We start from the raw sequence: 26,329 nt of genomic DNA, 5'->3' as shown, positions 1-26,329 counted from the left end.
ACCCGCACGGACACTATATCAGGTTCTTTTCCGCTGAGCCACGAAGGAACTCCAGAACAAGGAATCCTTTAACCCACCTCCCGGTGCTGGGGATTGAACCCACACCTCCGCGGTGATCCCAAACCGCTTCAGGTGGATTCCCAACCCACTGCATCACAGCTGGAACTGAGAGACAGAACAAAGGACTTTAGGGATCAACTTGGTTTTACAAATAAGGAAACTGAGGCTTAGGGAAATAGTTGAAAGAGCTTATTCAAGGTAACAGCTCAAGACTAGAACCCAAGTATTCTTACTCTCAGCCCCATGCTACTTCCACTCTATTTAGTCCATACACTTTAAAAAGTTAACCCAGGAATTTCCTGGTGGCCTAGCGGTTGGGGATCTGGCACTGTCACTGCTGTGGTGTGGGTTCAATTCCTTGCCAGGGAAATTCCTCATGTGGTGGGCCCAGCCAGAAAGAAAAAAAAAAAAAAAAAAAAAAGGCCTAACCCATATGCCAGGGACACCTGTAGATTCTGGCAAAGGTGGGAGGGTGGCAGTTTTCTAGACTTAAACCTTTAAGCAAAAACCTGAGCAAAATACTCTCCAAGAGAGGATTATAAGTAATTTGGCAGTCAGTTAATTTTAAATTTATTCACTTGTGAATAGGTAATACAAGAACCTAACTCAAAAATTAAGTCTCCTCCCTCCCCTGTCTTCAGCCATCAATTCCCCTCCCCTAACAGATACGATTCCAGAGATAGTCTAAACATGGTGACATGGTGAGCCATGTAAATGTTAGTTTTGTTTTGCTGTTTAGGGCCACACCTGCAACACATGGAGGTTCCCAGGCTAGGGGCTGAATCTGAGGTACAGCTGCCGGCCTATGCCACAGCAATGCAAGATCCAAGCTGCTTCTGCAACCTACACCACAGTTCATGGCAATGTCGGAATCCTCAACCCAGAGAGAAGCCAGCTCTCGGACCCACAACCTCATGGTTACCTCATGAATCCTCATGGAAACCTCGGATTCGTTTCTGTGGCACCACAACAAGAACTCCAATGTTAAATTTTTCTAAATAAATAATTAACAGACAATGCATTCATGTGCCTATCTCTTAGTCATGGCAAGTTCAACTTTCCCCTTAAGTCCCCAAATTACCTTTTAATTTACTTACTAATTTTTAGGGTCTCAGGTATGGCATATGGAAGTTTCCAGGCTTGAGTCGAATCAGAGCTGCAGCTGCCAACCTACACCACAACTCACAGCAACATCAGATTGTTAACACACTCAGTGAGACCTGGGATCGAACCTGCATCCTCATGGGTACTAGTCAGGTTCATTTCTGCTGAGGCAGGACAGGAACTCCCCCATTGGCGTTACTTGATTGTCACAGCTTCTTCAGCTCCAAGTCTGGTACACAGGAGGCAAAAAGAAAACCTGGAGAGCGTAATATGTCGTTCCGTTCCCCAGGTCCCAAGTTCCCCAGCAAGTCTGCCTTCTCTCCACCTTTCAGGGTTTCTTATGCTTTTTAGTCATATATAATGTCCAGGGTTTCAGATGTAAGAAAAGAGAAATGACATCAATTCCTTCCTTCTGGAAGCAGAACTCAGTACGTTTTTAAAAACCTTTTATTTCAAAGTAATTATAGACTCACAGGAAGTTAAGATAACACAGAGAAGCCCAAGTACCCTTCACCAGCTTTCCAGCAACGGTTACATCTTACGTAACTATGGTACATTGTAAAACCCAAGAAACCGATACTGGCATGTGTGTGCCCAAGAGCGTATGTTTGTGTCTCTTTAATCAGGAATGTAGACTTGAGTAACTACTACCACGACACAGAGACAGGACTATTCCACCACCACAAAGATCTCCTTCATGCTCCCCCTTTAGAGTCACTCCCTGCTCCCCCACCACCCCCAACACCCTTGCTAACCCTTGGCAACTACCAATTTGGTCATCTCAATAATGTCATTTATATAGGGAATCATGCAGTAGGTGACCTTTTCAGAATGGCTTTTTTCACTCAGCATACTGCCCTTGAGATCCATCCAAATTGCTGAATCAATAGTTCATTCTTTTTTTTTTTTTATTGCTGACACGGTCCACAATCCATATGTGCTTTAAACACCTAGGTGATCAATTTCAGACCCAGTATCTTCCCTCATCTGCTTGGTAGGATGGCCACATATCTAAATTCATGACTAAAGATACATTTGTACATACTCTGCTTTGTACAAATGAAAGAGGACATACATAATGCCCAAAGAAAGATTATGCAAACTAGGAAAGACAGTTCATAAAAAACTCAAAAGCACGAGGGTTGAGTAGCAAAGAGATAAAACTGCTGTCTATAGTTTTCTTGAGTAGTGTCTAGTTTGTGGTAGCTATGACTTCAAAACAACTTGACTTATAACAAAGTGCACATACTTAAGGTGTACAGGAATTCCCTCATGGCTCAGCAGGTTAAGGATCCAGTGTTGTCACTGCAGAGGATCAAGTCACTGCTGTGGCATGGGTTCGATCCCTGGCCTGGGAACTTCCATATGCCACAGGCACAGCCAAAAAATAAAGTGTACAGTTTTTAGTTTTGACATGTATACACATCTGTGAAGACATCACATCAAGATAATAAAATATCTGCCATGCTCAACAGCACTAGCTGTTTGGAGCAACACTGGCCTTGCTGCTCTAATAGAATAAGTAGACTCCCACTTCAAGGTCCCTGTACTTACTGGAAAGCTTGAGCCCTAGACATTTGCCTAACTTCCCCCAACAACTATTCACTGTCTTTCCCACAGAGTCATCTCTGATCTGGCACTCCCTATGCCACTTAACCTGCTTTATTTTTCTTTATGGCATGTACCACCTAACATTGGTATTTTTGTTTATTGTCTGTCATCCCCTTTAGAATGTAAGCTCCACAGGGAGTTCCCTGTGGCATAGTGGGTTAAGGACCTGGTGCTGTCACTGCAATGGCTTAGATCGCTGATGTGGTGTGGGTTCTATCCCCAGGAACTTCCATATGCTGAGGGCTTGGACAAAAGAAAAAAAAAAGAGAGAGAATGTAAGCTCCCTAGGAGAAGGAAGGACTTTGTTTTACAATCATGTTCCCATCACTCAGAACAGTGTCCAAATGCAGAGCAATGTTAGAGGGGCAGACCTGAGGCAGGCTAGCAGGACAAGTTCATCAATTATTACTCTCCTCCTAGAGCACCTTTTATCAGTTAGGTAGGTTCAGCTGCATATTACAGAAAACTCAAGATAACAGATGGCTTCCATAAAAAAGATGTTTACTTCTCCTTCACATACAAGTCTAAGGTAGGCAGTACATGGTACCTCTCCAGTCACTAGGGACCTATGTTCTTTCTATCTTGCCAACATCATCTTTAGTTGCCAATTCATGGTTCAAGAGGTTGCCTGCATTTCAAACAAACATCATATCCACATTCCTGACAACAGAAAAAAGGGCAGAAAAAAGGCATGTTCTCTCCTGCCACATGGCCTCACCTAGCTACAGCTATGGGAAATGTGCTATAAAAATTACACAGGCTATTATTAAGGATGGTAAAAGATACTGGGGTGGGCAATCAGTAATGTCTAATCACTACTCCAGGCTCTTCCTTTTGTCCTCTTTACAAGCTTCTACCTACCAGCAGAGGCCCAAGAGATAAAAGGCATGAAGAGGGGGAAAATATAGCAATTGAGTATAAAGGTAAAATTCTTTATCCTACCTTTTACTTCTTTAGTCTTTCAACAAGTACTAGGATGTGATGTTTAGGCAACAAAGAGCAGGGGTAGATGAGGAAACTTGTTTCTTGGGGTCACTGTGAAAGCTAACTACTTACAAACAGGAGTTCCTGGTGGCCTAGAGTTTAAGGATCCAACTTTGTCACTGCTGTAGCTCAGGTCACCACTATGGTGTGGGTTTGATTCCTAGCCTGGAACCTTCATATGCTGCAGGCTCGGCCAAAAAAAAATAGTAAGTACTTACAAAGGACTCTGAGACTTTGGCCTCTGTTGAGGTTAACGAATCTGACTAGGAACCATGAAGTGGTGGGTTTGACCTCCGGCCTCGCTTAGTGGGTTAAGGACCCAGCGTTGCCGTGAGCTGTGGTGTAGGTCACAGACACAGTTCGGATCCCGAGCTGACATGGCTCTGGCAGAGGCAGGCGGCTACAGCTCCGATTAGACCCCTAGCCTGGGAATTGCCATATGTCACGGGTGTGGCCCTAGAAAAGACGGGAAAAAAAAAAAAAAAAAAAAAGGTTTTCATGTAAAACAATATACCAGGCAAGCCTTCAGAACACACTGCCAGAGAAACCTAAGGTAGGCCAGGCTTTTTTTCTTCTGTTCACCAAATAAAAGATATCATCTGACTGAAGCTATATAATTGGGACAAACACTTAATCACTACTGGACTTGTTCCATACAAGATGACCAAATTATCCTGTGGCTCAATGCAAGGATCCCATTTCTCATGCAGCCTGGAATCAAGGGGACTGGCATTCTGACAAACCATTAAAGCCAGGCAGTAGACATGATGACAGCTTAGACTTTAACTACCCTCCCGATGGCCCTGGATCTGTTCACAGAAAAGGAAATACGTTATTCCACACTGACACTAACTTCTTCATTTCTTGATGTCTATTAGTATTCTGGTTTGCACCTATAAAAATTCTCACGTTACAGCAGACTATTTCATTTCAATTTGTCTTTTTAGGGCTATACCCCCAGCACATGGAGGTTCCCAGGCTAGAGGTCAAATCATGGCTGTACTATTGGCTTATGCCACAGCAACACCAGATCCGAGATGCATCTGTGACCTACACCACATCTCACAGCAACAGAGTCTCCAACCCACCGAGCGAGGCCAGGGATCAAACCTGTGGCCTCATGGATGCTAGTCAGATTCACTTCCGCTGAGCCACGACGGGAACTCCTTGACTCATATTTTAGAATTAAAACCAGGTGTCTAGGAGTTCCTGTCGTGGTGCAGGGGTTAACGAATCCGACTAAGAACCATGAGGTTGCGGGTTCGATCCCTGGACTTGCTCAGTGGGTTAACGATCCGGCGTTGCCGTGAGCTGTGGTGTAGGTTGCAGACGCGGCTCAGATCCCGCATTGCTGTGGCTCTGGCGTAGGCTGGCAGCTACAGCTCCAATTGGACCCCTAGCCTGGGAACCTCCATATGCCGCGGGAGCGGCCCAAGAAATGGCAAAAAGACAAAACAAACAAACAAACAAACAGATGTCTAAAGGCATAAATCAACAGCAGTAAATAGGTTCATCTTCTTCACAGCCTCTTACAAAGGAAGTGTCTTCTAATCTTTCACTGTAATAGTTTGCCCTAGAAGGAGTTAAGAAACAAAATAAAAAGAACTTATTTATTCCCACTTTTGATCACCTTAGCTAAATATGTTAAACTTTTAAGTTATCATGTGGTTTTTCTGAAACTATATAAAACAATTTCTTCAGCTAGAAATGTTTCTAGAGTGGATTTTTCAACCTTAAGAACATACTGTGGAAAAAGCTTCCCTTTAGGAAAATCTGGGTTATTGCCAAGTATCTGAGGCTATTTTAAAAACTTAGATAGGTATATCTGTGGGCTTTATGTACACACAGGCTCTTTGCCCCACGCCTGACAGAGTTGTCCAAACCAGAAACCTGCTGAGTCACATGTAAACTCAACTGGCAGTATCCCCTAACAAACACTTAAGTCTGAAGAAGATTTTAAAAACAAATCTGAGCTATAAAAGTCAGACATATAAACTACCAATTTCTGAGACTCAAGACCTTCTTTAAAAATGTGACAATAAACAACTAAGAAGCAACAAGCAATCCTGGCAAAAAGTTCAGACTAGGAAATTGACTCAGCTCTACAGAGGCTGAATATAAAGATCATCTCACTGTAAGGAACTCTTATTTCTAACCTGTTTACAAAAGGACAGCAGCAAAAAACACAGTGTTAGGTGAACAAACCAAGGTGCAGAATAATGTGCATCCCCATCAGTACAGAACTTCCTTCTTCTGGAATATGCCACTTTGTGGATCCATCATACTTGATAAATCAGCCCTCTGTCATGGACATGTATGTGACTTCCAGTCTTTTGCTGCAGTGCATAATCTTGTACACATGTCACTCTGTACATGTACCAGTCTATCTGGAGGATAAATTCCTAGATGTGGAAATGCTAAGTCAGGGGATATAGAAATCCTGTAATTCTGAAAGATAACTGCCACATCCTCCCCGGAGGTTCTAACAATTTTCACTCCCACTTGCAGTGTGAAATAGGAGTTTAGTTTTTATACTGAACTGAATATGAACAGTGTCAATAGCTTATTATAGATGGCTCCCTGAAAATACCTCTGTTTTATAGCGTGGTAATATAACAAATGACGTTCTAAAGATACTTTCTGCACCATGGAAATCTGTGTAATTTTTCTATTACTAACAGAAAATTTTCTATCTATTTAAAGTCCAAGAAAAAGAGGAGCTGAGAGAAAGGAGAAGTTGGGGTTAAAGCAATTCTTGCTATTCTTAGCTGACATGCACTTACTGTGAAGGCTTTTTCCCTACTTCAGCATAAAAGACTTCAAAATTTCCACTTACTACACAATGTATTTATTATTCATGTGAAAATTAACCATGTGCTATTTATTACTTTAATCAACAAAAGCTCTACAAGGAGTTCCCATCGTGGCTAAGTGGTTAACGAACCTAACTAGTATCCATTGAGAATGTGGGTTCAATCCCTGGCCTTGCTCAATGGGTTAAGGATCCAGCGTTGCCATGAGCTGTGGTGTAGGTCGCAGATGCAGCTCAGATCCCATGTTGCTGTGGTCATGTTGGAGGTCAGCAGCTATAGCTCCGATTAGACCCCCTAGCCTGGGAACCTCCATGGGCTGCTGGTACGGCCCTAAAAAGACAAGCCAAAAAAAAAAAAAAAAGCTCTACAAATGTTAGGTTTACCGAAGTCTTTGCACAAGAGAACTTTACTAAATAAAGAAAAGGTACCCAAAGGGACCCACCCTACAGCTAAGGGAAAAGAATGCCATGCAGAGGGCATGCTGAGGAGAGAATGAGTTAGAGAAACACAACTGGGATGCCTCATCTTCTTTATAATACAAAAAGAACACAGAAGGGAGAAAAAAGGAACACGTTTTTAACTAAAAGAGTTGACAATTTTATTTTCACATTTCACAATACAAATGAAAATTGCTTTTTGTCCCACTACTCCCCTCCAAAACTACTCTCTCTTTGATAGGAAGGGGGAGGAGTCTTCCTTGTCATGCTGTTGGAAAACACCCAGAGTCACAGCACCATGATCTCCTGGTGAAGCAGAACAAGTAACATAAAACTGATATAAAGAGGCTCCCCAATCTCCTTATCTGTCTGGCCGAGTCATTCCTGGCCGAGTGGGCACCATCATGGGGCGGGCGGGAGGTCTCATCATTGGGGGCCCAGGCATCATTGGCATGTGGCCTCCCATAGGCGGCCTCATTCCAGGAGCTGCAGGCAAAACAAAGAAAAGGAAAAAAAACAGTCAGAAAATACTACAAATGAGAGCTTGATGGGACTTCTATTAAAGACAAAAAAAAGTAGCCCCCCCTGCAAAATGCTGGAAAAAAGACATACTTGACAGAAGAAATGCAACGAATTCATCACATTTGTAAATTACTTAGACATTCTCAAACAAAAAAACAAAAAGGTCAACACAAGAACCGTATGGGAATCATGATCTAATGATAGTAAGGGGGAAACTATTAATAGACTGCTTTCCAGAAATCACCAGGGACTAGTTCCCTAAATTGACCTTTTTCTCACTCAGGGAAATTCACAACTATGTCACATGTTACTCAGTCAGCTCTTTTAATCAGTTCTATCCACCAGGAGCTATTTCATGAATGTACACAGGCACAGAGGACAATCTTACCACTAAGCGTTTGTTCGGAGTTGTAGGAAAGGTGAGCAGGAGGCCCATGCTGAGAACCTGTTAGTAACCATACTTAGCTCAAGTCAAGAAAAATAATAGGCAATAATGTGATTCATAACAATTAGCACACACACACACAAATCTGATTTTTCTAATGCATTTCAGAAACTATTAATAATTTTTTTTGAAAGTTCCATCAATATACCAGTCAAATAAATGAGCCAGGGAAGGGAGGGCAAGCAGACAGGTGGGGGCTGGGGAGGAATACAGGAAGCTTCGTGGGACAGGTGACATTCTACTTCCTCAGCTGGGTGGTGGGTTCACGGTATTAATTATATTATTATGCCTTATAATTTTCATGTTACGTATCTTCTTTGTAAATATCAAATTTTACCTAATTATTTTTCAACTAAGTAATTTTTATTAAAGGCCTGCACTAAATGGTTCAAGAGAAAACTGTTGAAAGTTGAATATAGCCTTATCACAAAAAGTAAACACAAGTATATGCAAAGACACAAAATCCAACAGGTACAGTTTTTTGTTTTTTTTTTTGGTCTTTTTGTCTTTTAGGGCCACACCTGTGGCATATGGAGGTTCCCAGGCCAGGGGTTGAATCGGAGCTGTAGCCACCGGCCTACGCCAGAGCCACAGCAACTCAGGATCTGAGCCATGTCTGTGACCTACACCACAGCTCAAGGCAACACCGGATCCTTAACCCACTGAGTGAGGCCAGGAATCGAATCCAAGTCCTCATGGATGCTAGTCAGGTTCGTTAAGCACTGAGCCATAATGGAGACTCCCAGAATTTTTCAAGATAAATTTCAACAGAAACAGAAAATACTAAACTTCTAAATAACTTATTTTAAAAAAATCCCTCCATAACATCACTTGTATTCAGCATTTCTTAGAAGAAACTGATCTAGACCAAAGATTGAAAACGAGGCACCTGAAAACTCGTTTGCTTTGTACTCCATTATGTATTAAATTTTAGTTGTCAACACTGGCTACTAATGTCTTATTACTGATAAGTAATTCTAGATTCTTTTTTTGTTTTATTTTAGAAATGTTCAAACACACACCAGCATAGGAAAAAGAATATAATGAACATCCATGTACCCATCATCCAGCTTCAACAAATACCCACCCATGGCCAACCTCATTTATCTTGTCCCCATTCACTCTTATCCCTGCCCACCCCCCAACTTCTCAATTGTTTTAATGCAAATACCATAATTTTATTATTTTATTCCAGCTAAAAACAACAACAAAATACTCAGGAGAACTGGCAATACCCAGTCTGCATTTTCAAACCTCAACCACAGGCTGATGCTGAGCTCTCGAAGCCTCCTTTAGATGGGTCATGCATTCCCAGCTCATATCCTTAATTCCTCTAGGAATTTGAATTTGTGACCCCAATTTAAGAATGTAAAAGACATCTAAATCACTCTGATTGTGCTTTCGGTTCACAAGCCAGTTAAGGCAGGAGGACGACCTCTCTACATCCCTGTAATACGATACCCACAGAGAACATCCTGAATCCTTCTGGCTAGGAAGCTACTCTAATACCTTTGTAGAAAAAGAACTGTTACTATGAAAACTAAGCTGATACTAAGACTCAGGCAAATCATTCCTCACAAGTTCTCACAAATTTGGTAGGTAAGACAATCATCAACAATTGCAACTAAATTTCCTCATACCCTTTAGTGAAACTAAAGTTGGTAAAGAAGCATCATGGGTATGGCTTATTGCTTAATACAAGAAACATATGCTGCTCTAATCAGTAGGCTCATTCTCAAAGCAAAGGCCCTGACCAGGTATCAGAAAAATCTGCAAATTAATGTACATTTATGTATATGTTAAAATTCTGAGGTAGAAGTTTTTTTTTTCCTCCTTGTTGAATAAAAAGACTAACTACCAAGCCTAAAGCCTTTTTCTTATATACTAATTTGGCCTAGTTAAACTGCAGGATTAAATAAACCATAAGGGGTAGCTCTGCTCCAAATCAAAACTGAGAAGATTAGCAGCATAAAGATCAATCTATTCTTCCCTTTATTCTGAGTGGAACAAGCTCTTCCACCCTTCTCTTATCATAAATGGCCAAAAGTCAAAAGTCAGGAGGGGCCAGCAAGCAGGAGGTGGGGGCAGAAGGAAAAAAGAGTCTTAGCTTGCTTTTAGTATCCAGGGTCTTTGGAAACCATCTAATTACACTAATAAACCTTCTTTTTATCATTATAGATTCACCAAATGTTGTTTGTTTCAATAACACATTTAGACAGCTAATTAAGAATTCCATTTAAATGGAGAACTAGGACACAATGGAGCATCCTAGAAGGAAAAGAGGTTCAAACTTACCAGGTCCCACGGGCATCATCCCAGGAGGAGGGGGGCCCATCATTGGCATCATGGGAGGGCCCCCCATGTGGGGTGCTGGCATCATACCAGGACGAGGAGGACCCGCTAAAAGAAAAAATGGGGCCTGAGATTGAGATATGCTTGCATAACAACATTTTCTCTTATTAATGAAACAGGGCCTCAAGGTCTGGCCCAAATTCTGTAACCGTTCTGTAACTGCTCATAGTTTCTTTTATAGCAGTAGATCCACAAAAATCGAATGCTACAAAACTTTATTTACATTATGACTAAAAAAAAACAAGAACAATCCTGCTTAGACAGAAGTGGAAGACAAAGACAAGTTCCCTTGGTTAAAAAATTCCAGCAGTTTTAGGAGTTCCCGTCATAGCACAGCAGAAAAGAATCCCACTAGGACCCATGAGGTTGCAGGTTCGATCCCTGGCCTCGCTCAGGGGGTTAAGGATTGGGCGTTGCCATTGGTGTGGGTCGCAGACGTGGCTCGGATCTGGCGTTGCTGTGGCTGTGGTGTAGGCCGGCAGCTGTAGCTCTGATTAGACCCCTAGCCTGGGAACCTGTGGGTGCAGCCCTAAAAAGACAAAAAAATTCCAGCAGTTTTGGAGTTCCCTGGTGACACAGCACATTAAGGATCCGATGTTGTCACTGTTGCGGTGCAGGTTTAATCCCTAACCCAGGAACTTCTGTATGCTGCAGGTGCAGTCAAAAAAAAAAAAGAAAGAAAGAAAGAAAACAAACAAAAACCTAGGTTTCCCCCCTCACAACTTTTTAGGGCCACACTCGCAGCATAAGGAAGTTACCAGGCTAGGGGTTGAATTGGAGTTGCAGCTGCCAGCCTATGCCACAGCCACAGGAACAGCAACGTAGGACCCAAGCCTCGTCTGCGACCTACTCCACAGCTCACAGCAACGCCAGATCCTTAACCCACTGAGCGAGGCCAGGATCAAACCTGCATCCTTACGGATCCTAGTCAGGTTCGTTACCGACGAGCCACAATGGGAACTCCCACAAAAAGCTAGGTTTCAGAGAGTTTTGGAAATATGAAAATGTACATGCAGAGACATTCCTTACAGTATCATTTACAATAGCAACAATCTGGAAAGACTTAAATATCCAACAATAAATATGGTAACATTAATCATAATACATTCATACCACCGACTATTCTACTTAAAATGGAGCTGACTGCCAGCCAATCAGGACAGAGTAGGAGAGAGCAATGACTAAAGCTGCTATTAGTTGAGGCCTGACCAGTTCCCAGGATGGCAGGATTCCATGAAGGGTTTGGTGGGTTACTAGCAGTCTACCTGCATCAGTGTTCGACTATATTATACACAGACTACTACTTTTTTTTCTGACCTTGCCCACGGCATGTGGAAGTTCCTGAGCCAGGGAATCAACCTCATACCACAGCAGTGACAATGCCAAATCCTTAACCTGGGAACCTTAACCTGCTTGCCACAGAGAATTCCAACAGGCTACTTCTCTATGTTTATAGCCACAATTATTTACAGGACTACATTTTAGGTCTGAGTTCAATTTCAATCTGAACCCTCCCAGGAGGGCCAAAGAACTTGGCCCGGTTACTCAATCTCTTCTTGTCTGTCATGCAGAAACAGCAAATATTCCCAGGGAGTTGAGGCCTTTGATCCATTCCTCTTTTAACTATCAATTTTTGTCTTTCACGAGGTATTTGTATTAGGGTTAGATGGGTTAGAAGATAAAGACTGAGGAATTTATCAGCTACTCAGTCCTCCAGTATTGTACTCAAAGCAGTAAATAATTTAGTGGACTCAGCAATACCTCTTTGTACATCGGCTCATCTAAACCCAGGTACATTCTGAGTTTTCCACTGAATCTCGGATTAACCTGAGATGCCACAAATATAATATCCTAGTAAAATGCAATCAGGAGGTAACTCTAAAGATGTTTCAGAAATTATACCACTAAAGCTGTTTCATATTCCGACGTATTCATTTAATGAGCACTTGAAAGCCAACAAAACAAAGCACCACCTGCCCAGTTACATGCCTCAAGATCAAAACTTCATAAACTTACGGAGACTGGGAGGAGGTGGGATCATTGCCCCCGCAGGAGGAGGAGCAGAGAATGGAGTAGGAGGTATCTTTCCTTGCTGAAATGCAGCGGCTTTGAAGAGATTGAGAAAAAAATAACACACAGTGAATAAGAATTCAACAACCGATTTATTTACTTATTTATTTATCCACTTATTGTCTTGGGGTGGAGGGGAACACACCGGAGGTATATGGAAGTTCCCAGGCTAGGGGTTGAGGGTTGAATCAGAACTGTAACCGCTGGCCTACGCCACAGCCACAGCCATACCAGATCCAAGCCACAATTGTGGCCTACACCACAGCTCACAGCAATGCCAGATCCTTAATGCACTGAGCAAGGCCAGGGATCGAACCTATATCCTTACGGATACTGGTCAGATTTGTTTCCACTGAGCCATGACGGGAACTCCCAACAACCCACTTGCTGATGAAAATAACCACTTTCTTTCAAACCTTTAATGGTCCCATTATTTTACTCTAAAAAGCATCAATCTAAGATTACTACAACATGGCCTCTAAAGTTTTCAAATCAACTTCAGGTATTCACCAGCTAAAAGTGTAATTAATTGCCCTACTGATTTGGGCTTAAAATACCTTTTTATTTAGTCAGCATTTCTATGGATGAATTAACCATGAGAGACTGGAGTGAAAATCTTCCACTTATAAATGTTTTACCCAAGACAAGCAGTCATCTTTAATCTGTAGATGTAATTATACTCTGTATAATAACAAACAATCTGTAATCATACTCAATTCAAGCTGCTCATAGTTTTGTTTGAAAATACATATGATACCTGCCCAGAGGCTGGGCTTTGTAAAATGTCAATCCTTCTTACATATGCTTTCCTGCGTCAAAACAATATACCACTTTGGTTTAACAGTTTTGAAGACAATGCACTGAGTGAAGAGATGTGAAAGAAATAAAGATTTCAAAGCAAGAGCCTGCCCTGAAGAAATCTATAATCTTAAAAAATGTCCAATAGGAGGAAGGGACAGTAGGTGCCATGTCCAGCCTCGAAGATGGCAAGAAGAAGCCCCTGAAGCAGCCCAAGAAACAGGCCAAGGAGGTGGATGAGGAAGATGAGGCATTCAAGCAGGAACAGAAGAAACTCAGAGTTAAAAGCAAAGGCCACAGGGAAAGGCCCCTTGGCCACAGGTGGAATTAAGAAATTTTGCAAAAAGTATAAACTATTTGTTCTGCCTGAGGCAATGATGTCCATTCCTGTTTAAACATCTGGATTCCCTGTTGTAACGTCTTTTGCCACCTATAGCTAGAATGAAGTGATGTCTTGGAACCTATTGTACATTTAAGAATAAACTTTTGTTAAAAAATTAATTAATTAAAATTGCCCAATAAAATTACCTTTTTTCTTTCAGATAGTATGAGGTACAAATGAAAACAAAAGAAACTGAAGATCATTTATATTCGGTTTGGGAAGGGAATCATCATAAATACACTAAAATACATATTCATGAACTTTATTCCTGAATCTGTTAGCCCTTCCCAATTCAGTGCAGCCTGTAGCCCAGGTACTTCCCAATTCTACCCCACCCCCACTAGTGATAATTCACCAGGGCCAGACCCCAAAACTGACCTAGGGTGGAGATTTATGTCTCCAAATAGAATCTGTGTTCTCTAAGGGATCATATCCCTTAGAGGGGATATGGGTTTTCCAATCAAAAGGCACCTTGAACACCCTGTGTAAGGCAGCCTGCAAAGACTGAAGCAGGAGTGGTGAAGCCCCTGGCTCAGGGGCAGACTCGTCCAACGGTGCTCCCCAGGAGGTTATGTTCCTAAGGGCTCGCTTCCTCTCCTCTGACTTCCATCAAAAATGTTTATTCATCCTAAATTATTCTGGGTACAAAAAATAGCAAACATAATGCTAAACTTTAATGCAAAAAGTTTCTACCATATTTTCAAATAAAGGGAAAAGTGATTACATTATATTCTTCCCAGACAAAATGGAACAATGTCTGAGATTTGCTCCCTAATAATCCAGGGGGGGAAAGGGAGTAGAGGAGGCTATTTGCTGGCTCCCAACAAGGGTGATTTTGTCCCCTTGGGGATGCCAAGCAATGCTTGGAGGTATTTTCAGTCACAGCTGGAAGTCACTATTAGCATCTGGTGGGTAATAGGTTGCTGCTGAACATCCTACATAGGACAGCCCCCCAGTAAAGAATTAGCCAGACATAAATATCAACAGTGCTAAGTCTGAGAACCTTGGTATAAATGAAACAAGACTATTACAGTTGAGTGATGGGGCAGAGCATATCATGAGGTGGTGGTGACCATGGGAGGTTTGGTTAAAGTTGTCTGTTGTGCTTAAGTGCTGGAGAGGGTGTGGAGAAAAAGGAACCCTAGTACACTGTTGGTGGGATTGTAAATTGGTGCAACCACTGTGGAAAACAGTATGGAGATTCCTCAGAAAGCTAAAAACAGAACTACCATTTGATCCAGCAATCCCACTCCTGGGCATCTATCCAGAGAAAACCATGACTCGCAAAGACACATGTACTCCGATGTTCACTGCAGCAATATTTACAATAGCCAAGACATGGAAACAACCTAAATGTCCATCGACAAAGGAGTGGATCAAGAAGAGGTGGTACATATACAAGATGGAATATTACTCAGCTATTAAAAGGAACAAAATATCGGCATTTTTAGCAACATGGATGGACCTAGAAATTATCATGCCAAGTGAAGTCAGTCAGACAATGAGACACCAACATCAAATGCTTTCACTGACATGTGGAATCTGAAAAAAGGACAGAATGAACTTCTTTGCAGAATAGATACTGACTCACGGACTGAAAAACTTATGGTTTCCAAAGGAGACAGTTTGGGGGGTGGGGGGATGTGCTGGGGTTGTGGTATGGAAATCCTATAAAATTGGATTGTGATGATCATTGTACAACTATAAATGTAATAAATTCATTGAGTAATAAAAAAAAAATTTTTTAATTAAAAAAACTAGCAGGATTTTCTATTAATCTAAGTCTGCACTGTACTAGTGTTACAGGTTTCAAGTCCCCTTGAAGGAGATTAAACCCCAAAGCCTCTGGCCATACCTCACTGTAATGCCCCTTCCCCCACCTTAACCAGCCTGGGCTGCTCACTCCCTGCTAGAGAAGGAATGTCGCCCATTCCTCACCCACCTCTACATAACCTGTTCCCCATGCAAATAAGGCATCCTGACCAAGACCAATCAGCAAAACAAATTGGGTCTCAACTCAGGTCCGCATCACGGGGTATAAAGACTACTGCAGAGTTGGGCCCTCGTTTTTAACCCAAGTGCACATGAGTCTTCTCTCTCCCTCCCTGAAAATGTACTTTTACTTTAATAAATTTCTAAAATGTTCGCCATTCCAATGCTTTGCTATGGCGAGACAGGGACCAAGGAAACTGTGACTGTATCACCAGGATTGGAGAGAAGCCTGCACCTAAATTTATCATTGCGAAATTAAACAAAATTATAAACTAAGAAAAAAATAAAATAAAGTTGTCTATTGTGCTTAAAATTTTCTGTGATTGCTCTGCCCCCCCCTCCCTGGCCAACTTTTTTGGCTGAGCCTGAGGCATGCGGAAGTTCACAGGCCAGGGATTGCACCTGCACCACATCAGCAACTTGGGCTGATGCAGTGACAACACCAGATACTTAACCTGCTGTACCAAAGGGGAATTCCCTGTTTTGCCTTTTTTTTTTTTTTTTTTTTTAAAAAAAAAAGCACTACCATCAAAACCATACTTGCCTGCCAGCTCTTAGTACGATGATTAGAAAAGACCATCTTTCAAATACACCAGGATAATCTAACATAGAAATGCAACATCTCCTTCTGGCAGTGCCTTGAACCCAATAATGTTCCTAACTAATGATTCTAATTAAACAAACAAAAGAAGTGGTATGTTCAGCAGGGGTCCAAAACATGCCCAGAATATTCAGTCATATCAGTTACTTCCTTTCTGATCAGTTATCTTTGATACCTGATTGCTCTAACCTCAATAATTAATATTAATGTGTTTCCATATCCCTGGGAAACCAATGACCTTCCACTTCTTGCATTCAACTCATCAGAATGCTCCTATTTATTATTCAGAATCCACTGCTTCTGTGAAAAACAACAGAGAGACAGAAAGAATGGGACCATTCTACCACATCAGAACAATAGACCGAAACATACTTGTTTTGTCAATCAGGCTCTGAGCCTGCTCTTCCATCCATTTCTGATAGTAGTCTTTCACATTCTCTTTGTGCTTCCTACCACTGCAGTGTGTCTTTCTCACAGATGGCTGTAAAACAAAAATATCAGTCAGAGAAACAAATATCCAAAACCAGGAATTTTTTTAAAGCCTTACCTTTACATAGCCTTTAGCCCCTTTAGCTGGTGGCTAAAGCATCACTTGAAAACATGATCCAGCAGTGTACTGTGGTCATTTATCTACTGTATTTATTATCTGAACATGGGCCAGCCACCTGATCTTGTAGAGAAAAAGTACTAGAACACAACCACGTTCATTTGTTTTTGTATACTCTACGTCTTCTCTGTACAACAGCAGAGTTGAGCAATTACAACAAAGACCGTATGATCCATAAACCTAAAATAATTAGTCTGGCATTTGAAAAAAAAGTCTGCAACCCGCTGATCTAGAACACAGTGCCATTTTAATGTCCTTTCACAGGTTATTCTACAGCAAAACAATATAACTTACATATATTTAAATAACTGTTCGTAGAAATATACTCTTTTAAAGGACCCTGGGTCTAGAATATAGACTGGCAGCAACCTGAGCCACAGCAGTGGCAATGCCAGATACTTAACCCACTGAACCACCAGGGAACTCCCATTTGGTCATTCTTTAACAGCTTTATTGAGATAAAAATGACATAGATGTTTGTATAACATTGTGAATGTACTTAATGGCACTGTACTGTACACTTAATGGCAAAATTTATGTTATTAATATTTTGCCACAAAAATTAATTTAAAAAAACCTTTCTTAACAATAACAAAAAAGACATATGATAGAAATTCCCACTGTGGCTCTATGGTAATGAACCCAAGCAGTATCCATGAGGACACGGGTTTGATCCCTGGCCTTGCTTAGTGGGTTAAGGATCTGGTGTTGCAGTGAGCTATGGTGTGGGTTGGCAGCTATAGCTCCGATTCTACCCCTAGCCTGGGAACTCCCATGTGCCTCGGGTAAGGCCCTAAAAAGAACAAAAAAAAAAAAAAAAAAAAATTGAAACCAACTATAATGCAAAAAATAAAAATCATTTAAAAAAAATGAAATAGGAGTTCCCGTTGTGGCTCAGTGGTTAACGAATCTGACTAGGAACCATGAGGTTGCGGGTTCGGTCCCTGCCCTTGCTCAGTGGGTTAACGATCCGGTGTTGCCATGAGCTGTGGTATAGGTTGCAGACGCGGCTCAGATCCCGAGTTGCTGTGGCTCTGTCACAGGCCAGCTGCTACAGCTCCGATTAGACCCCTAGCCTGGGAACCTCCATATGCCACAGAAGCGGCCCTAGAAATGGCAAAAATAAAAAATAAATACATTAATTAATTAATTAAAAATTAAAAAATGAAAGAAACTTAAAAAAATATGATAAACACTGCACACTTAATCTTTTGTGGGTTGTTTTGGGGGGGGGGGGGGGCCCTGAGGCCACAGCATGAGGAAGTTCGCTTGCCTAGGATCGAACCTGAGCCACAGTAGCAACTTGAGCCACTGCAGTGACACCATATCCCCAACCTGCTGCGCAAGAAAACGTTAACTTTCTTCTTTCTTTTTTTGCTTTTTAGAGCCACACGAGTGGCATATGGAAGTTCCCAGGCTAGGGGTCGAATCGGAGCTATAATTGCTAGTCTATGCCACAGCCACATCTGTGACCTACACCATAGCTCATAGAAATGCTGGATCCTCAACCCACTGAGCGAGGCCAGGGATCAAACCCAAATCCTCATGGATACTAGTCTGGGATCGTTACCTCTGAGCCACAATGGGAACGCTCTAACCTTTTTTTAAGTTAACATTTATTTAGCTCTTATTGCGTGCTAGACACCATGCTACGTAATTTACAATCAGTAAATTTAAGGTGCGTGGTACAGTGGAATACTAGTCAGAAAGAACAAATCACTGATACATGCTATACAGACAAAACTCAAAAACGTGCTGAGTAAAAGACACCAGACACACATACAGAGTATATAAGATTCCATTCATGTAAAGTTTAAAACCAGTAATAATGACCTCAAGTAATAAAAACCGTATCAGGAGTTCCCGTCGTGGCGCAGTGGTTAACAAATCCGACTAGGAACCATGAGGTTGCGGGTTCGGTCCCTGGCCTAGCTCAGTGGGTTAACGATCTGGTGTTGCCGTGAGCTGTGGTGTAGGTTGCAGACACGGCTTGGATCTTGCGTGGCTATGGCTCTGGTGTAGGCCGGTGGCTACAGCTCCGATTTGACCCCTAGCCTGGGAACCTCCATATGCCGCAGGAGTGGCCCAGGAAATAGCAAAAAGACCAAAAAACAAAAACAAAACAAAACAAAACAAAACAAAAACCCGATCAGTTGGAGCTGGGAGTGCAGGGGACTGACTGCAAAAAAGAGACAGGAACTTTCTAAAGTGATAGAAATGTTCTACATCTTGATGTATGCATCAAGTTGTAATTATCTGACAAATCATCAAACTATACTGTGTTCATCTAGTTGAGTATAAATTATAACCTAACAAAAGTACTGAAGAAAACCACAAGATTATTACCTTCTAATTATGCTTAAAGACTTGTCCAAAAACAGCAAACCAAGGCCTAGAATCCAGATCTCACTCAGATGCATCTCAGGTCTGCCTACCCATCTCCTACCTCTCTTCACATCATTGCTTCAGTGGTAGCAGATATGACCAGTCATGTGAGCAGAAATTGTCTTTTCATGGTCTACATTTCAAAATACTGTCCCCTGTCTCCCAAACCACTGCTTACACTATATAACAACGATGCCTTCAGTGAAATAACAGAATTATGCCTAAGAACAAGAAAAGTTCCAAAGTTAGAGCACTGAATGTTTTATACATTTCAAAGTCCACCACAGAGACCGCTTCAAACACCACGGAAACTTCCTAGTTTCACAAGATACCACACTAGAACATTATTACAAGATTTCCTGATGTTTCTCACAAAGCAGTATTTGTTTTAAAGAGATCCTTTTCCATACTCTGAATTCTAGTACTAGCAACAGTGAATGTATGATAACACAGCACTGGAAAAGGATAGAAAGGTATAGCCCCCACATTAACAATTTCAGAAAATTAGGGGCTAGAGGGGGTTAGGGACATAAAACCAAAACAAAACAAAAAGACAGGCAAGCTACTACTAATACCAACTTACTGGAGGCATCTCCTCCAGGACAATCTTTATTCTTTTTACATTTTTATTTATTTATTTATTTATTTATATCTTTTTGTCTTTTTTGCCTTTTCTAGGGCCGCTCCCACAACACATGGAGGTTCCCAGGCTAGGCTGAATCGGAGCTGTAGCCGCCGGCCTATACCAGAGCCACAGCCATGCAGGATCCGAGCCGTGTCTGCAACCTACACCACAGCTCACGGCAACACCAGATCGTTAACCCACTGAGCTAGGCCAGGGACCGAACCCGCAACCTCATGGTTCCTAGTCGGATTCGTTAACCACTGCGCCATGTGGGAATTCCAATCTTTAATAATATCTAGAACCATTACTTCTTTCAGAAAAACCACCTTACTTACATGTTCCACAAATCTATTAATGCTGAACTACATCTGACCATGTGTTACAAAGAATTCCCAACGATGGGAGTTCCCTTTGTGGCGCAGCTGTGACTAGGATGCAGACAAGGCTCAGATCCTATGTTGCTGAAGCACAGACCGGCAGCTATAGCTCTGATTCATGCCCTTTCGTTTATTTTTGCTGTACCCCAAGCATGTAAAAGTTCCCAGGCCAGGGATCAAACCTGCCCCACAGCAGTGACAATGTGGAATCCTTAAACAGCTGTGCCACAAGGGAACTCCTTGTTACCATTACTTTTAAATGAATTAGTGTATTTTAAGTTTTAATTTCAAATACATCAAATTTTGTAGCTATAACCCACTCCTTTACAAAATATACAATCCAGTAATTTTTAATAGCATAAAAGGGCTGTGAAACAGACTTGACAGCGCTGGCATGGAAGCTCTGGAGCTAGAATGTCTAGGCAAATCCAGTCAGTTATCGATACTGCCTCATTTTCCCCCTTGGTAAAATGGAAAATACTAACATTATAGGATTATCATGAGCATTAACCAAATTGATACATGTAAAATATCTGGAACACTGTCTGACACAATAAATATTCAATTTTAGTTGCTACTATTATTTGTTAAGCAGTTTTAATCCAATGAAAGTACTCACTTTCAAATTTAGGCATTTCTTTCCAATTTAATTGATTAAACATTTGAGAACCTTGACATAATCAAGTATTTGAAATTTAGGACATTTTCCTAGAATTTTTACTTGTCATATAAATTTTTTTCACCTTTAAATTTGCTAGGAGTTCCCGTCATGGCTCAGTGGTTAACAGACCCAACTAGTAACCATGAGGATGCCGGTTCCATCCCTGGTCTCACTCAGTGGATTAAAGATCCAGTGTTGGCGTGAGCTGTGGTGTAGGTCGCTCAGATCCCGAGTTGCTATGGCTGTGGCATAGGGCAGCGGCTACAGCTCCTACTTACCCCTAGCCTGGGAACCTCCGTATGCCACGGATGTGGCCCTAGATACACAAAAGACAAAATAAATAAATAAATAAAAACTTATTAAAGCTTTATTGTTCTGGGTCTTCACTGAAAACACTGACTCCTGGAAAATTAATAACTCTGAATTATAAAAGAGTTACAGGAAGAGTGGAAAAACAAACACCCCAAAGTATTTTCTCCAATCAAAATAAAAAGCACGAATTACAAAAATTTTTTTAAATCTAATTTATCGGAATCCCCTTTGTGGTGCAGTGGAAATGAACTCGACTAGTATCCATGAGGATGCAGGTTCAATCCCTGGCTTCACTCAATGGGTCAGGGATCTGGCACTGACATGAGCTGTGGTGTAGGTCGAAGATGAGGCTCCCAGGAGGCTTGTTTATTATTTATTTATTTAAGCCAACTCGAGGTATATAAAGTGCCCCAGCCAGGGACAGATCCAAGCCGCATTTTCGACCTAAGCTGCAGCTTCGGCAACGCCAGCTCCTTAACCCACTGGGCTGGGCAGTGGATCAAACCTACATCCCAGAGCTCCCAAGACGCCCTATTATTTTTTTAATTCCACATATAAGTGCTAACACAGTGTATTTGTCTTTCTCTGATTTATTTCAATAAGCATAATACTCTCTGGGTCCATCCACGCTGTTGCTAATGGCAAACATATCTGGTTCTCTGAAAGTTAACAAAAACGCTACTTACAGAGTCATGGGTGAGGTATGTATCGCAGTAGTCACAATAAAACCTGGAAAGAGGAGAAAGGTAGGAAAAAGAAAAGACGACAACCAGTTAATAAAGGCCTGTTCACTAAGGTTCTGTTCGTGTAGGTAAAATATAAAATAAAGTAAAAGACCTATTTAAAATTCGAAGACATCAAACAAAACGTCCTGACACAAACCAAGCTTTTTGGTTGCCTTAGGCAGCGCCGACCTCCGCTCTCAAAAAGGGCTATCTAGCGCTCCCGGTCTCATGCCCTCCTCCAGACCCCCTCGTTCCCCCAGGGGCCCCAGGAGCCAGAACCCGCTCTTCGCTTCCCGGGAGGGCCACGTTTAGCGACTGTGAACGCGAACACCCCCAGATTCAGGGGCCCACTCACTTGGGCATGATGCTCTTCAGGCCGTTGGCTATTCCGTTCCGCGCCGCCCGGAAGTGACGCACACAGTAGGCGCCCGCGCGAGAGAATCGATGAGTCAAAAGCGACTGCAAAAAATCCCTCCCGTCCTCCAATCCAAACGCCCGCGTGGGCGTCACCTGCGTCAGCGTGAAGCTAGGGGCGGGGTTTGTCCTACCTATCCTTAACTTTCCGGAAGGCGGGAGGGGGGGCGGTACTAAGTAGCTCCCTGAGGCTCAAGCCACGCCCATGTCCCCTAGAGTGTTGATACTCCCGGAAACATGTTTTTCATCCTTTCGAGTCATCTAATGATTGCCTGCTATACAATAAAGTCAGTATGAGGTGGGTTAGATGTAGCCAAATGCAATGGCGGGAGGGATGAAGCATGGAAGAGGGGCATTTGGCTTTAAATAAGACAGAAAACTTGCTGAGAAAGTGACAACTGAGAAATAACAGGTTTCTTAAAGCAAGAAAGCCTGGTACAAGTCGTTTTACATACGTGTCAGTAACCCTAGAGGTGATAGAATCCCAAGTTTGAGGTCCCTTCCCTGCTTTCGAGTGCATGAATTATTTAGTCTTTCTGAACCTCAATTTCCTCTTCTGAAAAATACGAATAATTCTCACCGGTGAGGCCCTGTTGGTGACCACTGAAACTGCTGAACTTTGCAGTAAACCAATTTGGTGCACGTGCAAAAAGCACAACCACTAAGAGATAGTTTTATTATTACCTGCACCTGACTTTTGCTCATTAACCTACATCACCTTCCCTAATAAAAGTCATGAGGGTGTTGCCATAGTGGCTGAGTGGTTAACTAATCCGACTAGAAACCATGAGGTTGCGTGTTGGATCCCTGGTCTCCTTCAGTGGGTTAAGAATCCGGCGCTGCAGTGAGCTGTGGTGTAGACCGCAGACGCAGCTCGGATCCCGCGTTGCTGTGGCTCTGGCGTAGGTGGGCGGCTACAGCTCTGATTAGACCCCTAGCCTAGGAGCCTCCATATGCCGCAAGTGCTGCTCTAGAAGACAAAAAAAAAAAAGAGGAAATAATGTTGGGAACTAGGGGGGAGGACTCTTCTTTTGCTCCATATTCAAATAATAATTATAAATAGTATAATGATATAATAATAATTAATAAAAATGAATAATAAATATTTGAATATTTACTATCTCTTGGGTGCTTTGTCAAATGGAAAAAAAAATGGAAAGGACATCCTAAAATTTAAGAGTTATGCTTTTCTTGGCGGACAAAACTGAGGACTTAAGCCTGGAAGACAGCCTCTCAGCTCTGAGGAACTGCTCTGAAGAGGTAAGGGAGGAGCCAGAAAATACAGATTTACAACGAAAACCAGATTGTCAGAACATCAAAAGATTATTGTTAGCTAGAGAAAGCCAGACATCTCAATGAGTTTATCACTTTTCTATTTAGGGGAAGAGGCAAGAGTCTGGGCTCAAGGAAATCATTACTACCTAAAGCCAGTATCATGCTTTTCTCCATCCTGAATCCCCTCAAGGTGCACAGTTGGAGATAGCTGTAGTAGCTGCTGGCTTGATGGCCTCAATTATTTTCCACATTTTTCATTCACACTTTAAATGCATTAATTAATTTAATCTATTTAACAATGCTTTTATTCATATTTCAGATGAGGAAACTGAGCTCCAACAAGGTTAAATGTACCACAAAAATTAACTTCACAATGAAGTTATCAGGCTTTCACCATCCTAATACAGTGGTAAATCTTACCGTTATTAATGTAGGACAATTATTTTTGTGTGTCTCCTGCTAGGAGGCTAACATTAAGTAGACATCATCAACTATGATGTATTCTTACCAAAAATGTTTGATTTGGATCTAATAAAATATATACAATAAGCAAGAGGATCAAGCTAAAGGAAAGCAAAAAGCAGCAAACAGATTCTTGTTCTGTTCTGTGGGACATTCTTCAGAACAACTGCCTTCTTTCCTTCAAATCAAAATGTCATTCTGGGAGTTCCCGTCGTGGCGCAGTGGTTAACGAATCCGACTAGGAACCATGAGGTTGCGGATTTGGTTCCTGCCCTTGCTCAGTGGGTTAAGGATCCGGCGTTGCCGTGAGCTGTGGTGTAGGTTGCAGACGCGGCTCGGCTCCCGCGTTGCTGTGGCTCTGGCGTAGGCCGGTGGCTACAGCTCCGATTCAACCCCTAGCCTGGGAACCTCCATATGCTGCGGGAGCGGCCCAAGAAATAGCAACAACAACAAAGACAAAAAAAAAGGAAAAAAAAAAGTCATTCTGTATTAAAATATTTTTAAGAGACATGACGTTCAGATGTAGTGTACGGTCCAGGGTTAGTTCTTAGTTTGGACAAACCAGCTATAAAGAACATTTGGGAAAATTGGGCCTTAATGTGCCAGTGCTAGAAACCCACATTTGTGCAAACAGCCTGAGTTGATTTCTTCTTAAGGGGAACGATTCATGAATTATGTTTTGATTTTTTTTCCTATTTTCTCTCTGTCCTGATCCTAGGCCTGTTTTGCCCTCACATCCATTCCTCGCCTTTCTCCTGCTCCTTTCAGCATGGCAGAGGAGGGGGACTCCATACAGGAAAGATGCATGTCCTTCACTCCTGTGCTGGGAGGCCTCCGTACTGAGTTGCTGGGCTCCATTAATGTGAGGCACTTCTAGAGATTGGAGGGATTGAAGAAACAGCCAAGGTATCCCCACTCCTGCCCCACCCCCAAACCAGAGTATCCATCCCCACCCCCACCCCACCTCCAACTTCTAGCAGCTGATCCAAGCCTTTGGTCTCTGGTAACACCATGTCCTTCTGCCTGTCCACTGTAAAGGTGGCAATAACTTCTTGCTATTGCTCTTCTCTCGGCTACTTCATTGTTCTGTTTTACTTTTTATCCCGGCCAATATCTACATAAACCAATTCTTTGAAGTAAATTCCCTGTATTAAATACTTCGAAAGATCTCTTTTCTAGGACTCAGAAGATGTTCAAACTGGTTCCTCCTAGTTCCTCCTAGTTCCAATGGGGATCTCCCCGCATCTTGCCTACAGCCCTCATATCATGTAAAGCAGTGCTTTTCACACTTTCCCTCTGAGTGTCACAGGCTATGAGAGCTCATTTGTTGCCTTCATTCCCCTATATCCACAGTGAAAATTCCAAGCTAGCTTGAAATGCCCTTGAACTCTTGTGTATTAACCTAAAAACGTATAATGTTTCCAATCTACTTTATTATACATCCATGTTTTTCAATTTTTTAAGGTATTTTACACTTAAAATGAATTTTATTTAATTTTGAATAGGTGATAATACATGATGTTCCCTAGGCACACCCCCTCACCAGTTTCTTGCATGTCTTTCTAAAGATAGACTATGCATATGCAAACATAAACATATGTTTCCTGGTTCTATTTTAAATGCATAGTATTACCGTAACTTCAGTCAGTGGGTTTAGGATCCAGCATTGCTTCAAGCTGCAGTGTAAGTCACAGGTGTGGCTTGGAACCAGCATTACTTTGGCTGTGGTATAGGCCGGCAGCCGAAGCTCAGATTTGACCCCTAGCTCTGCAACTTCCATATACTGCAGGTATGGCCCTAAAAATTAATAAATAAATAATTTCCTGTCTTTTGCTATTACAATGATGCTGCAGTATCTAGTTATATGGCCTATTTGCAAGTATATTTGTGGGATACATTTCTAGAACTGGAATCACTGGGTTAAAGAGCTTTGCATGTATAAGTCTGAAAGGTACTCTGAAGTTGCCCTCCATTGTAGTTGTATTTAGTTAACAATTATGAATTTAATCATAGTTTAATAAGTTGAAATCATTTGATTTATCTTAAACTAATTCTCATATTTGGTTCATTCAAGTCCTCTTTGAGTTCATTCATAAACCAAGCTTATTGCTCAGAGTGAAATTAGGATTAATGCTAGGGTAAGTATGATTTTAGGTTATTTGTTTGGGATACTCAGCATAGAGGTAGGAAGAGGACAATTTCTAGATTAAACAGGAGGAATGGGATGGCTACTAGGAAAAATTTTATGGAAAAAGGTAGGCAGGGTGATCCTATGGAATCAAATCTACATTCATAGGGGCTTGGTTTTTCTGTAT

The 26,329-nt window shown here is 41.8% G+C and overlaps 1 protein-coding gene and 1 pseudogene across 4 annotated transcripts; one reads left to right on the top strand and one right to left on the bottom strand.

The window, feature by feature from the left end:
• Window positions 1–7,145: 7,145 nt before the first annotated feature.
• SNRPC (small nuclear ribonucleoprotein polypeptide C) lies at window positions 7,146–22,269 on the bottom strand. 4 transcript variants are annotated; one of them, XM_005656224.4, is made up of 7 exons: window positions 22,219–22,260; window positions 21,825–21,867; window positions 16,544–16,652; window positions 12,345–12,434; window positions 10,272–10,376; window positions 7,920–7,976; window positions 7,146–7,495 (listed from the first exon to the last, which is right to left on the bottom strand). In XM_005656224.4, the coding sequence occupies exons 1-7, from the start codon at window positions 22,224–22,226 to the stop codon at window positions 7,371–7,373; spliced, it is 537 nt and encodes a 178-aa protein (XP_005656281.1). In that variant the 5' UTR covers window positions 22,227–22,260; the 3' UTR covers window positions 7,146–7,370. The 4 variants fall into 4 exon arrangements, with proteins under 4 accessions (XP_005656281.1, NP_001177132.1, XP_084822401.1 ...); NM_001190203.1 differs by lacking the exon at window positions 7,920–7,976 and having other exon boundaries at window positions 22,219–22,269; XM_084966275.1 differs by lacking the exon at window positions 7,920–7,976 and having other exon boundaries at window positions 16,544–17,849; window positions 20,961–21,867.
• LOC146401512 (translation machinery-associated protein 7 pseudogene) lies at window positions 13,366–13,591 on the top strand (annotated as a pseudogene).
• Window positions 22,270–26,329: the final 4,060 nt, after the last annotated feature.

This window comes from Sus scrofa, chromosome 7 (genome assembly GCF_054392235.1).
Source record: "Sus scrofa isolate SSC_HxYL_T2T_F1_AM1 chromosome 7, Sscrofa_HxYL_maternal_Yorkshire_Landrace_v2.0, whole genome shotgun sequence".
NCBI lineage: Eukaryota > Metazoa > Chordata > Mammalia > Artiodactyla > Suidae > Sus > Sus scrofa.
Note: the sequence above shows the minus strand (reverse complement) of the source record. Positions and strands in the feature narration are given on the sequence as shown.